This window comes from Arvicanthis niloticus, chromosome 8, assembly GCF_011762505.2.
Source record: "Arvicanthis niloticus isolate mArvNil1 chromosome 8, mArvNil1.pat.X, whole genome shotgun sequence".
NCBI classification, from domain to species: Eukaryota; Metazoa; Chordata; class Mammalia; order Rodentia; family Muridae; genus Arvicanthis; species Arvicanthis niloticus.
Window position 1 is genome coordinate 86,715,064 of NC_047665.1, and position 14,808 is coordinate 86,729,871.

Here is a 14,808-nt window from a genome sequence, read left to right on the forward strand (position 1 = left end):
CTGAGTCTCCCACAATCTCAATTTGTGTCCACCCTGGACAAGGGAAGGAGAGGCTAAAGTGCCATCAGCTCTGCTCTGAAAGGAAGTCAGAAAAATTGGGAGGCCCTCTCCCAAGTTTTAAACCACAGAAACAAAAACCAAAATCAAAAAAGAAAAGTTACTCTAAAAGGAACAATCAGTGGGGAAGGGAAAAGATAGGCTAACCCTATCTTCTAATAGACCATTCCCTTGCTTCCTCCCCACGAATTAGCTAGGCTGGAATTTACAATAGGAAAAACAAAAACAAAAACAAAAACAAAAACAAAAAAAGAGGTGGGGGAGTGGAAATGAACTCCCTCTCTGCTTCTCACAAACAGGCATCCACCTGTAGCACAGGGGACCACCTCCACCCACCAGGCGGGACTGCCCTAGCCCCAGGCCTTGACAGAGAGAGTCCTGTTGGTCAAAGGTCCAGCGTCCCTGAGTGGATAAGCTAAGAGGGCTTTGTTCACTGGCATCAGATACGTGTGCCAAAGGGAAATCAACAAGTCATCCTCCACTGCGGTACAGCTAGGCTGTCATTTGGCTCTGCCAGCTACCAAGGATTTGGATAAGGCCTGAAAACAGGCCCAGGAAGGCCCCAGGGAGACAAGTGAATTGTGGATGATGCATTAGCTTAGCATCTGAAGTGCAAAGACTGAGCCGGAAGACAGCACAATAGTTTAAAACCTTATCCAAAACTCTGCTGCTGCTCCTGGCCTCTCTAAAGCTCATAAGAGTGCCACAGGTAGAGGCCAAACAAAACACCCAGGCTGTGCCGCAGGGCTAGTCGATCACTGCTCCTACGTGCCGTTTGTATAGAAGCCATCTGGTTGCTGCTAACCACTCCAACACTAGAAGATTCCCGGGGACACACTTTTTTCCAAGAGGGAAATGAGTTTAACAAGGAGATTCCAGACCATTTGAGGAATAAGACAAACAAAACGGTGTACTCTCTGTGCAAAGTGCTACTCACTTTTAGTGCCACTGCTGGGTCAAACTCCCAAGAACACAAGGCCAAGGGGAGACATGAATTTAGAGTAAAGACAGTCAGAGCTACACTGATACCCTCTAATCAGAGTGCTCTAAAACCGAATAGCACATTTGAGCAAGAGGGAACACCAAGTCTGCAATGTTATGCTGGCCTCTCTCGGCCTCCCTACCTCCAGCTAATACTTTCTCCATTTCTTCTCTGACAACAGGGGAGGTCAGATGGATGGTCAAGGACAAGGGGGGCTCTTTTGTGTTTTTTATCACAATCGCAGCATCATCCACAGACTGGAGTATTTCATACTTGTCTTCTGTTACAGTCTGGAGGAGAAAAAAAAAGGTAGCTTTCAAAATACTTTCTCTGCAAGACAATCAACAATTCTGACAAATTCTGTTGAGTCTCAGGCTATGTCAGGAGGGCCCCCTACCTGGTCTGTCAGGAGCTGCCCTTGGCTGGCCAGGTCTTTGGGTCTCCAACCCAGTAATCAAAGAAGCTATTTCCCACTAGGAGTATTAAAAGTGTAGAGAACTAGGGGTGGTGGCTCATACCTATAATCCTGGCTCATACCTATAATCCCAGCACTTAAGACAGGATGATGAGGCTAACATGAGCCACTGAACAAGACTATCTCAAGGGCATAGAGTGAAAGGAGCTACTGCAGTGGCAGCCATTCCAGTGACTTGGGAGACTGGAGCCAAAGAATCACTTGAGCCCAAGAGGTTAGAGACAGCCATGGCAATAGAGTGACACCAACAGTAGTGAATCTTAATTTAAAAACAAACAAAAATGTGATTTAAACCTCAGCATCGGGGTACATGCCTGAAATCCCAGCACTCTGAAGACAGAGGCAAGAGGACACTACAAGTTCTCAAACTTGCAATGTAGTCTACATATGTAAGATCCAGGCAAGCCACTGCTACACAGTGGAATCCAATGGTAAAGTAAGTTAACAAACAGCTATCAAGCCAGGGAGATACATGTCTATAACCCCAACCCTCAGGATGCTGAGGCAAGAAGACTGACTTCAAGGACAGCCTCAGATAACAAAGGGAGAACCTATTTAAAACAAAACAACAACCAAAAGTTTTCTTTTTCATTTCCTGAGGCAGGCTCTTCTTATCATATAGACCTCCCCACCTCAACTTCAGAGGCTTGAGGTTCTAATTTCTAGCATGCACCTAACATGCCAATCCGTCAAGGCTGCAGAATGAAGAACATGTCACTCTCGACACTGTGTGGGAAGCCCAGTGCCCATGACAGAAGGAGATCCTCAGCCTGAACAAGTTCCATGCTGGGAGAAGCAATCAGCAGACAATGTGGAAGAGAAACACATCTACTACCCCAGCCTCTAGCCAACGATGAGCACAGGGGCATGTGCCTTCTGCAGAGGAGGTCTACAGGGTGCTCAACAGTCCAAGCTGACCTGCTTTAATATGCTAGTTGATACTAACTGGAAATTAGGTTTCTTTTATCATTTTTGTTAAAAGTTAAAGCACATATACTGTAGAGAAGACATGTGCCCTGAAAACTGATAGGCAGATTTCTCAATCTGCATGGTTCGCCTTCTGGACCAGGTAATCTCTTGCTGAGAAGACAGTCCTATATTATATGGGGTGTTTAAAGCATTCCTGGCGCCAATAACTGGGAGAAGGCGTACTAATTCCCCTATCTCCAGATGTCCAAAAGTCCTTAGGGAGAGTGGGGATGTCAGCTATCAAGATCCACTGACACAATGTGCATGGACTTTTGTGTATGCACTAGGGATGGAACTGAGCAAACTTCCCAAGCACAAATATATGTATACTTTGAGGCAGCCACTACTTCCATTACTACCCCTAATAAACAGCTCTTCACAAAGCTCCTTTAAAAATATTTACCAATGTACCTATATAACAATCTTTAAAAAGATGTAATAATAACTGAAATCACAGCTATAAGAAGCCTTCAGCGGTTCTCAGGTTTCTAACATTCTACACTTAGATCTCAACTCACACTACTGTCCTGAGCATGTACCCAACATATTATGGAAATGTTTATTGGCATACAGAGATATTTTTCTTTGCAAAGTAGCAGACTTAAAACCTATTTTAAATTTGTTTGCTAACTTTTAGTGAAATACATGAAGACTTTTCTAAAAATGCAGAATATGGCAGTGAAGAAGCTCTGCTCTCTCTAGCTGCCCTGAGATCAGCTTTTCCACCCCTGAATGTCACATCACCCCCATCACTCAAACAAGTGTGATGTCAGCCACCGAAACTGGCCAGGAAGACCCACTCCTATAATCCTAGCACTCTGGAGGCAAGAGAAAAGAGATGTTGAGGCCAGCCTGGGCTATATGAGATTCTTTCTCAAAAGTCAGGGAAGGGAAAGTGGGCCAAAATAGACAGACTCTCAAAGAAAGTGGGGGAGAAGGCTAAATATATATCTGACTCAGGCTCTGGCTTAGTAACTATTAAGAAAGACCATTACTTATGCAATATTTTAGTAACAGAAGACAAATGACTGAGATTTTTTTGTTTGTTTGTTTTTCGAGTCAGGGTCTTACTCTATAGCCCAGGCTGGATGTGACTTCCCAATATAATCTTCCTGACTCAGCCTCCTAAATGCTGGGATTACAGGTATGAGCCACCATGACCACAGTCTTTCCCCCCCACCCCCTTCTCTTTCTCTACTCTACCATTGGACTCCCTCCAGCTGCAGCCAGATGATGGAGTTTTTTAAGTATGTCCATGTCTGACTTTCCCCATCCCACACAGACCAATAACCCATGCTTCACTGGTAGAAGCACAACATTTTCAATAATTAGCAGTCTGGGTACCACTAAAGACAGCAGATGATTTCCCACAGACACTTCATGGCTTCATAGTGTCCTGCCTGTTATCAAGGTGAACACATGGAAAGTACAAGAGGGAACCTGCTCCTGGCACATGGCAGATGGGCTCTCCCTTCCTCTGACCATCTCTTCTCCCCAAGAGCTAGGACCCCACCCCTCTGGCATGATGGTTGTGGTGGTGGTGACGACGACTCACAGTGAGCTGGATGGCCAGGTTGTCAGCCACCTTGTCCAGAAGGGCAGTTGTGGGCTTCTCCTTACAGAGCAGAACCAGCTCCAGATCCAAGTCCCCCTTGAGCAGAAGACCCTTGGCTACCAGGCCGACCCGCATCACGCCCCTCAGGGTCCTAGTCATGTGTTCCGCCTTCTGTTCCCTGAGAGACAGACAAAAGTCAGGCTCAATGGGAAACCGACCTAGCGAGAACCCAGAGGTTGGCACCTTAGAAGAGATGCTAACTTAGCTGTGCCACATGTGACACAGACCTGTAATCCCAGCTCTCAGGGGGATGAGGCAGAAGGACCTCTGTTATTTTGATGCTACCTTAGGCTACAAAATAAGTTTAAAGCCAGCACAGGCTATCCAGTGAGATCCTGTCACCAAAAAACACTAGATGAGCTAGGCAACATAGAGGCAGGCAGCATCAGGAATTCAAGGGCAAGCTTGGCTATATAGTAAGATAGTAAGTCTGGGCTACATGAGACCCTGCCTGAAAAGATCTAAGCCCTCCTCAACAAACAAACAAACAAACAAACAAACAAACAAACATACATACTGGCAGAGACAGAGGCACTGAGACTCACCCAGCCCCTTCTTTGCTCTCATCATCTGGGGGCGTGTCCATATTTTCTGCCTCAGAGAGCTCGCTGTTGCCTTTCTCCTGCTCATCAATCCAGTCAGAGACAGCCTTGAGGGCCCGCTCAGTGTGGGACACCATGTTCTGTACGGCCTCCAGCTCCTCTTGTGTTGGGTACACTGAAGAATGCTTCGCCATCACATGGCGGTCATCATTCACAAAAATTCTCATGGGACGCTGGAAATGCGAAAACTACGCTAAAAATGATGCAAGGACAGGCAGCAGCCCACCCCTCACCTCAGCACCATTCCATCCTGCAGAAGACAGTCTATGGGAACGTGACCCAGGACCTGAGAGGAGACTCTCCAGGCCGCAGCAGGAATGGGGCACTCTACGTATCGCTATACTACAGTAGTCCCCCCTTATCCGCGGGGTACACATTCCAAGACCCCAGTGGAAGCCTTAAACCGCGGACAGCACCAAAACCAATCTGGTCTGGGTTTGACCTCTACGCACACAGGTCAATCAGGCACAGGAAGGGCTTAGACAGGACGGAATGTGAATGTTGTCTCCCTCCAAGTAGCATCGTCCTACTCACCCTTCTTCTTCTTGTGATGAAGTGATGATGATACAATGCCTACGTGATGAGATGAAGTGAGGTGAATGACGCAGGCATCAGGACGGCGCAAAATTTAAAACTTATCAATTTTTTCTTTCTGGAAATTTCCACTAAATATTTTCAGACTGCGGTGGACCGCAGGTAACTGAAACCGCGGGAATTGAGATCACAGCTAAGGGGGGACTACTGTATTCACATCGTGACACGTAATTATTTTAGAAAATTAAATGTCTAAGATAAAATGCTAACAGCATCAAATGCTTTGGGGACATGCTATGAGCAACTCTGTACATAAGTGAAGGAAAAGTGTTGATGACCAAAAAAAAAAAAAAATGTCTTACCATTTTCCCCTCCTTTTTTCTTGTAGTGTCTGGAAATCAGTCTTGGCTTATCTTTTCAAATTGTGACAGTTCCTTGGTGTTACCAATACTTCAACTATCTATAAGATCAGAAAACCTTTTTAGTTTTCAATACCCCAGAAATGGATGATCTCAGCAGCTAAAACACTTGGTAGCAGGGATAAAGTTCTAGCTCACAAAGGGCCTGCTCACAGCAGGCACATCTGTCTTCCCAGTGGCCAAGCCAAGGCACCAAAACAACTCACTCTAATTTCCCGTGATACAAACACAGCAGGCTTTGAGAAGACAGACACACTGAAGGTGTGTTCCTTGCTTCATTTCTTCCTATATAGCATGCAATGGGAGCCAGGAATGCGGTGGGTGGGGTGGTAGGGTGGTGGGGTGGTGGGGTGGTGGGGTGGTAGGGTAGTAGGGTGGTGGTATATGACACAGATGACACAGTGTGTATAAGAGGCAGGTTGTCAGGGTTTTCTGGCCCCCAAACTTCAAATCCTTTGACTTCCACCTCCCAAGTGTTAGGACAAGAGACATGTACCACGAAGCCTAGCTTAGACTCTTACAGTTCTGGAACCAAACAGGGACTCACATTCTAAGCATATGCTCTATTTTGCAAGTGTGTACTATATGCACACCAGTCTCTGTGGGTACACATGGAAGACAGAGAAGATGTTGGGTGTTCTGCACTATCAGTTTTCACTTTATCCCCTTATAGTAGAGCCTCTCACCAAACCTAGAGCTAGGTTAGCACCTAGAAAGTCCTAGGGATCCTCCTGTCTCTGTCCCACCACAGCACTAGGGTTACATCCTCCATGAGGCCATGGTCCAGCTTTTCCCAAGGACACTGGAACTCTACCTCAGGCTTTCATGCATGTGCAGCAAGCTTTCAGACTTATTCATTAGGTCACCTCCCCAATCCTAGGGTTGGTTTTTCAAGGCAGGATTTCTATTATAGCTCAGGCTGGCCTAAATTTTTCTATACAGAGAAAAAAAAAAATGACCTTAAGTTCCTGATTCTCCTCTATCTCTATCTTTCTTTCTTTCTTTTCTTTTCTTCTTCTTTTTTTTTTTTTTTTTTTTTTTTTTTTTTTGAGACAGGGTTTCTCTGTATAGCCCTGGCTGTCCTGGAACTCACTCTGTAGACCAGGCTGGCCTCGAACTCAGAAATCCGCCTGCCTTTGCCTCCCAAGTGCTGGGATTAAAGTCGTGCGCCACCACCGCCCGGCTATCTCTATCTTTCAAGTGCTAGATTACAGGCATTTGTCACAGAAGCCAAGCTTCGACTTAGTTTGCATTATAGATTCAAACACAGAGACATATATAAGCTAGGCACATGCTCATTTCCCTGGCTGCACTCCAACACCAAAATATGCCAGGCTTTATAAATAAACTCGAGCAGGCAGTGAAACAGGGGTTGCTCAGTAGTAGAGCATGTGCTTACCACACTGCAGACACTGGGTATTATCCCCAGCACTAAAACTCAGAATGTAATGTAAAGCTGAACATGGTGGCTCACACAAGTGACCCAGGCAGGGGCCAGAATGAGCTACACAAAGCCTGATGGTCTTCCTTCAAACCCTAGGAGCCACACAGTGGAAGGAGACAAACAACTACATTCCTCAAGCTGTCCCCGACCACCATGTGGGTGACATAACATGTTCTTCCCCATGCAAACAAATAAATGTAATAAAAATTAAACATAAACTCAACATAAGATTAACAAGCTACCAAAATATGTTGTGGGTAGAAATGTTCAACAAAATACAAGTGCTATTCCCAACCCCTGATGAGGACAGAGGCAGGAATACTGTGAGAGGGAGGCTACACTGGGTCTGCAGAACAAGTTCCAGGCCAGCCATGCTGTGAAAGGAAGAAAGGGAGGGAAAGAAAAGGAAAAAGAAATTAAGAAAACCGCAGAACTTGGTGGTGGACATCTTTAATCCCAGTACTCAGGAGGCAGAGACATGAGCAATCTCTGAGTTTGAGGACAGGCTGGTCTACAAAGCAAGTTCCAGGAAAGCCAGAGCTACACAGAGAAACCTTGTCTCAAAAGATAGATAGATAAATATATAGATAGATAGATAGATAGATAGATAGATAGATAGATAAATGCAAAAGAAAACAAAACTGTGTTCATTAGGCATGGTAATATTCCCTGCACTCAGGAAGCAGAGGCAAGGGGTGCAAAAGTAAAGGCCAGCCTAGGCTATAACCCTATTTTAATAAATAGGCATGGCAGGAAATAGATTAGTGGATAAGAACACTTGCCAATCAAGCAGAACACCTGCAGCTGACTTCCCAACAACCAAACAGAAAGCCTGTAACCCCAACACTGTGTGGGTTAGAGACAGGAGGATGGCTGGCTAAGGCCTTCTGCTCACTGCTTAGCTCAAGCTTCATTGAGAGCACCCATGTGAGGACTAAGGTGAGTGAGAGCAGGACACACATTATAATCCTCTCCCCCCACACACACACACATACACAGTACACACAAAAAGAAATCAAACACACATACAAATAATATCAACCAAAATATCAACCCTTCATGTTGGAAACGGAAAAGAGGTAGGAGCTCTGAGTCTTGAGGACACTGCAGAGATAGAGAAAATCATGAGGTCACAAGGAGCTTTGTCACATGGAAAGTGGTGAGTACTCTCAACCTTGGTCAGAGAAGCTTCTGTTTGCAGTGGCCTGGGTTAATGCAGACTCATAACCAGTCCAAGCGCTGAAGACAAGTGATTACTAAGTGCATGGCCCTAAATGACATATAGTCAATGGCTCCAAGGTCTAGGATCAGCACAGAAGAGAGGGCAGACAGGATGCTAAGAGCCACAGGATTTAGTAGGAACACCGCATGTCTTCCTGATAGGACCTGGCTACTCATAACCTCACAGTAGCTGGGGCTACCTGCACAAGACCTACACTGCTTAGGATCTGTCAACATTTTAGCATAGATGGAGGAGTGGCTTTAGGAGGCCCACCCTAGCTGAGGCCCTCTTGGTAGTTAATAGCTGCTGAGGAAAAAATAGTCATTTTCTTTAATATTGCAACCATTGGTAAGTTGCCCATGCACCAAAGTATGGAACAATCCCACCACGACCCCACAAACATACTTTTACAAGCAACCTTAATTAAAGGTAATGGGCTATAAACAGCAACAAAATAAAAAACAAACAAACAACAACAACAACAAAAACCCTGAGGCAAGATGGGACTTGTTGAAAAAGATTCAGCAGGAATGTGACATGGTGAAGGGGTAGTAAGAATAATCAAAATCTATTATGTGCATGGACAGAACTGTTGAAAAATATTTATAAAATATTTCTAGAAGGAGCAGCCAGCAGAATGGCTCAAGGGTAAGGGTGCAAAAACCAACTCCTCATGCAAGCTGTCCTCTAAACATCCTCAGGTATGTTATAGCATGTACGTCACCCCCCCCCCCCCGCCCTCCACACAATAAAAAGATGAATGTACTTAAAGAGACAAATGAACATATTTGGAAAAGCTAAGACATCCAAATGTACAACACAAGTCTTCCAGGCAAAAGCAGCTACACACACAATTCTCTAAGAAACATGCAAACTACAACCTACCCCACTCCTGTGCCCTACAAACAGCCTGTATAGGCTACAACTGTCCACCAGCCAACAGCTAAGTCCTTCCACAGCACCACTCTCTGCTCTATCACACCAGTGAGGCCTTTCGGCTACACTAGTTACAAGACAGACTATAAGCACAGCCCTCAAAAGGCATAAACTTCAAGGACAAAGTACCAAAACTGCCCAAAGAGACTTTCCTGAAGAGCTTCAGGACTACCTAGCAATCAACACTACCCAGTTACAAAGTCAACCTAACAGCACAGCATGGTAGATGCAGAGTGCTGCTGCAGAAGTGGCTCAGGAAAGAGGAGAAAGGCTTCAGAGGCAAGGAGAGAGTGCAGAGATGTGGATAAGAGGCAGGAGACTGCAGGAGACCACAGGAGACCAAGCCTAGGCTATAACTGCTCCTAAGCAAGCACACATGGGAAGAGCCACAGCCCAGTGACTTTGGAGTTACCTGTCTGCCTTTCTACTTTCTATGGGGTTTCCTTCTTATTCTCGAAGCACAGAGGGGGCCCTGCACAACATCTTAAAAGCTAAGCAGGTCAGCCTATGTAAGCCACAAAGCCCAGGTCCCTCTGACCCTTAGGATGGTAGCAGTTCCTGCTCCTAACAGTGTTACTGTCACCAGATGATGTGGGTTCTTCCCATGTAAAAAGGAAGAGACTGGAACTCAGCTGGGAGTCAACTATACGAGGCTGTGTTGCAAAAGGATGCCTATGCACAGCTCCAGCGTCAGCACTTGAAAGGTAAAGGCAGGATCAGAACTTAGGACATGTTTGAGGCCAGCCTAGGTTAAGGAAAATTTATCTCAAAAGCCAGTACTGGAGAGCTAAAAAGGTAGCTTTGTGGTTAAGAACACTAGCTGTTCTTACAGGACTGGAGTTCAACTACCAGCACCCATACTGAATAGCTTACACCTTCCTATAACTCCAGACACAGACACTTGTACTCTCATACTTACCCAACATAGGGACGGGGGGGGGGGGCGGTGGGGGGGACGGGGAGACACAGAGACACAGAGACACAAACACACACACATAAAAATATTTTTTTAAAAAACATGTACTACTTGGAAGACGTGGTAACGATCCAAGCTAGTAAGGTATAATGGAGTATGCCTTTAATCTTAGCACTCGGGAGGCAGAGACAGGCAGATCTCTGTGCATTTGAGGCCAGCCTGATCTATAGTGTAGATAGCCAGAGTTATGTACAGAGACTCTGTCTCAAAAAAAAAACAAAAAAAAAAACAAAAACAAAACAAAAAGAAGTTCAAGTTCAGTTCCAGCACCCACATCAGGTAGTTCACATCTCCTCTAACTCCAGGTCCAGGGGATCCAATGTCCCTCCTATGAACTCCACAGGTACCTATACAAAGGCATACATAGGACATACATCACATCTAGACACACACTTACACACAAAAATAAAAATTTCAAAACAAAACTTAAAAAAAAAAAGAAAGAAAGAAAGAAAGAAAACACCTTTAATCCAGCATGCAGGAGGCAAAGGCAGATGAATTTTTCTGAATTTCAGGTCAGCTTGCCTACAAAGCAGGGTCCAGGCCAGTCAGAGCTACAGAGTGAGATCCTGTCTCAAAAATCAAACAAAAACAAAAAACAACAACAAAAAAAGAGCAAGCAAGAAAAAAATCATTATGGTGCCTTAAGCAAGTGGGAAGGGGAGGAATAATTTGATCTACCTGCTTATACCTAGTTCAGATAAATACATGGCTGAAATTACTACATGCCTGATGTTTCCCGGAAATGCTTCAGCAAGAAAATAAAAGAGGATGAGTAAAACTCAAGACACTGGGCAGGAGATGGATGCCCTGGGGCTCATTTCTCTGGGAAGCTCCTCTAGGTCGAGAGCCATGGGCAGGCTGGACAAATGTCCTACCTCTGGCCATGCCATGCCCCTTCCTCATGGTTTAAGAAAATCTTGCCCTAGTTCCCCCAGGCGAACCCTGAACTTGCCACCCTCCTGCTCTAGCCTCCCAAAGCACTGAGGTTACAGGCAAGCAACAGTGTGTACTACTTGGTTGTTTTGTAATTATTATTTGTGTGTTTGGTGGAACTGTGGGGGGTGGGGTGGGCACATATGCATGCCATGGTGTGCCTATGGTGATCAGGTTTACAAGAGTTGGCTCGTTCCTTCTACCATGTGGGTCCTGAGGATAAACTCAGGTCATCAGGTGTGGCAGACGGGGCTTTACACACATTGGCCCCACTAGTGTACTTTTACTGCATAATAAACTTCAGTATTTTTTAACAGGTTTAATTATTTTTATAAGAATACACTTTAATTGTCTTCAGACACACCAGAAGAGAGCACCGGATCCCATTACATATGGTTGTGAACCACCATGTGGTTGCTGGGAATTGAACTCAGGACCTCTGAAAGAGCAGTCAGTGTTCTTAACCAATGAGCCATCTCTCCAGCCCTTTTTATCACCCCCCCCCCCAGTATTTTTGATAAAGCACAGCCAGTAGTGAATAACTAAAAACAAATCCAAAGATGTAAAAACTAACCACAGTATGAATTCTACCAAGCACAGAAAATACCCAAGGCTAAAGAGTCAGACATCAGCTGTGGCTGGCTGTCAGCCCAAGCCCCATGTACACTACTCTCAACCAAGCTAAATCTTTGTAAAATCTCACAAACTGTGATCATGAAGTTTCTGTCAAGTGTGTTTAAGCAGGCTGGAGAGGTGGCTTGGCAGTTAGAGTATGTGCTGCTCTTCCAGAGAAACCCAGCACAATTCAATTCCCAGCACTTTCATGGTGTTTTACAAACATTCTGTACTTCCATTTTGAGGGAAATCTACCCTCTTCTGACCTCCTCGGGTAGCAGCAGACAAAACTGTCGTGCACAGCCATCCATGCAGCAGGACAAGTTCGGAACAGGGTTAAGGATGGTTGCAAGAACCACCTGGGACAGGACTGACTACAAGGGGACTTTCCAGGGCTAGCATGCACGCAACGTTAAAAATCACTGCATGGCATATTTAAGGACCGTGTCTTCAAAAAGACATAGATAGAACTGAACTAGAGAGATGGTGCAGCAGCTAAGAATATTCGCTGAGATTCTGCAAAGAACCTGAGTTCCGTTGCCAGCACCCACATCAGGTGGGTCACAATCACTAAGAATTCAGCTCCAGGAGATCCAACACCCTCTTCTGGCCTCCTCAGGTACCTACATATGTGTAGCATATACTCTCATAAGACTCAGACCACACATAAGTAGGACTTTAGACTCAGAGGTGTAGGCTCTGAGTGTTGACACAAGTCTGTAATCCCAATGCTCTCAAGTCTGAAACTGGAGATCATTTTGAAGCTAGCTTGGGCATTCTGTCCAAAAAAAAAAAAAAAAAAAAGGGTGGGGGGACAGCCAAAGGGAAAAGGGAGATGGCTCAGTGGGTAAAGGACCCTGCCACACAAACCAAACCTGACACCTGACCAAACTACGTAAGTACAAAGAGGGCAGGAGTCACCACAGGCTGTCCTCGGACTGTCATACATGTGCCATGCTACACTCACATCCCTCCCAAATATCATGAACACACATGCAAAATAATATATATGTATTTTAAAATTAAACATCAAGGGGGCTTCTGAGGTGAGCCAATGTTGCTCCTGTAAAAGTTGTGGCTCCAGTCTCCCAGTGGGTAGCCCTGGTGCTGGCTAAGGCTTAAAGCCCTTTAACAACTACTGATGCTAAGCTTGAATGTGGTATTTAGTCTAGCCAAGAGTTTTTCATCCTAGGAGACATAATAAAGTATCACTGGAATAAAACAGAACCAGTGTTAATAAGAAAAACAATCTGGGGCTGCAGAGATGGCTCAGTAGTTAGAGCACTTCCTGCTCTTCTTGCAGAGGACCTAGATTCAGTTCTCAGCAAAACAAAGTGACTCACAACCATCTCCATCTCCTGTAACTCCAGTTCCAGGGGATCCAACATCCTCTTCTGGCCTCTGCAGGCACTGCACACACATGGTACACAAACATGAAGGTGAAAAACCCACACAAAAATTAGGTTTTATTAATGACACCCTGTCTCACAAACGAAAAACAAAACTCAAGAAAACACCCCAAATTAGAAGAACTGTGAACAAATACTGAACTGCAAACAACTTTGTAAGATGGCAGGCATCACTCTGCTCCTTGGTCTTAAATGCATCAAAAAAAAAAAAAAAAAAAAAAAAAAAAAAAAAAAAAAGGAAAATGGAGGTGCTAGGCATGGCTGCACCCACCTATAAATCCCAGTGCTGTAGGAGGTTAAAACAGAAGGATCTGCTAGCTACCAGTCTACCTCCAGGTCCAGAGAGAAGCCCTTTTCAGGGGAAATAAGTGGAGGAACAGAACAGGACATTGATATCCTTATCTGCCCTGTGTATTCATATTCGAGGCATGCACACACAAACAGCACACTCCAAAATATACACAATAAATTACCTTCTTAAATGAAGAACTGGCCTGGGAAGATGGTTTAGTGGGTCAAGTGAATGCATGAGGACCTGAGTTTGGATCATCAGCACCCATGTAAGTCAAGCATTGTAGTTAGTGTTGGTCTGTAACCCCAACACTGGGGAGGAAAGACAGGCAGATTACTGATGTTGGCTAGCCAGCCAGTCTAGCAGAAAAAACAAACACCAGGTTCTGTGAGTGACACTGTCTCAAAACCTAAGGTGGAAAACAACTGAGGGTGACAACCTTACACTAGCCTCCGGGCCTTCCATGCACTATCAGTGAGCAAACACAAGAAGAAACACACACAAACACTAAGAAAGCAAAAATGAGATAATTCAAATGCTTGAGGGACGGACAGAACCTACAGATCATATACAGTGTAAGAAATCCAGGACAGCCAGAGTGATGTCAGTGAGCAACTTCAGTGTGCTTACAGTTGTCAAGTTCTCTGTTGCAAATCTGAACCTGTTTTGTCTTATATACAAGTTACAAATCATACATAAAAGGGATTCAGCACAGCCAAATACAAATCTATTAGCCCACGAAAATAACAAGAGGAAAACAATTCACTACACTATTCTGAACGTTTTTTAGGCAGAAGACAATTGGCCCAGGTGATTGAAGGACTTAACAACACTTGGAGGCTGTGGCTGGAGCTCGGCTGGAGAGGTGAGGAATACCAATGCAGGGGCCCTGGGTTCCCACCCCAGCACTGCATAAACAGAGTGGTGGCACCAACCCACAATCCCAGAGTTTAGAAGACCTAAGGATGCAGGGTTCACAGCCAGCCTTGGCTACATAGTTGAGACACTGTGAGAAGGAGAAAGAAGCCAAAACTCCTCTAACCACAGGAATTGAGGTATTCATTTGGGCTACAGCATCACAAAAGAGCAGCACCCCAGTATTGTCTTCTTCATAGCAGCATCCTGTTAACCTTGTGATTACCACCATCAGTGCTGAGCAGAAAACACATGGACTTGCCTTAGCAACAGACGCTGCCTAATTTGATCCTCTGATGCCACCAATAGGCCCACCAAGTTGAACTCAGGAAGATCCATAAGGCTGCCAATGACCACACCTGGCCTACCTACAGTGTACCCTCCCTGGGCCCTCTCTCAGAGATGGCTCT

General features: G+C 45.1%; 1 protein-coding gene across 10 annotated transcripts in view; it reads right to left on the bottom strand.

Annotated features, from left to right (window-relative positions):
• The window catches only part of Ilf3 (interleukin enhancer binding factor 3), a 37,718-nt gene that overhangs the window by 11,737 nt on the left and 11,173 nt on the right, over positions 1-14,808 (bottom strand). For 7 of the 10 annotated variants that reach the window (XM_076939782.1, XM_034509758.2, XM_034509756.2 and 4 more), the window contains exons 2-6: positions 5,597-5,694; positions 5,235-5,273; positions 4,644-4,873; positions 4,039-4,216; positions 1,182-1,329 (exon numbers count right to left, since the gene is read on the bottom strand). In XM_076939782.1, the coding sequence (XP_076795897.1) occupies positions 1,182-1,329; positions 4,039-4,216; positions 4,644-4,873; positions 5,235-5,273; positions 5,597-5,599 (598 nt within the window). In that variant the 5' untranslated portion in view covers positions 5,600-5,694. Of the gene's footprint in view, positions 1-1,181; positions 1,330-4,038; positions 4,217-4,643; positions 4,889-5,234; positions 5,274-5,596; positions 5,695-14,808 lie in introns of all 10 variants that reach the window. The other 3 variants (XM_034509761.2, XM_034509760.2, XM_034509759.2) reach the window with 2 other exon arrangements.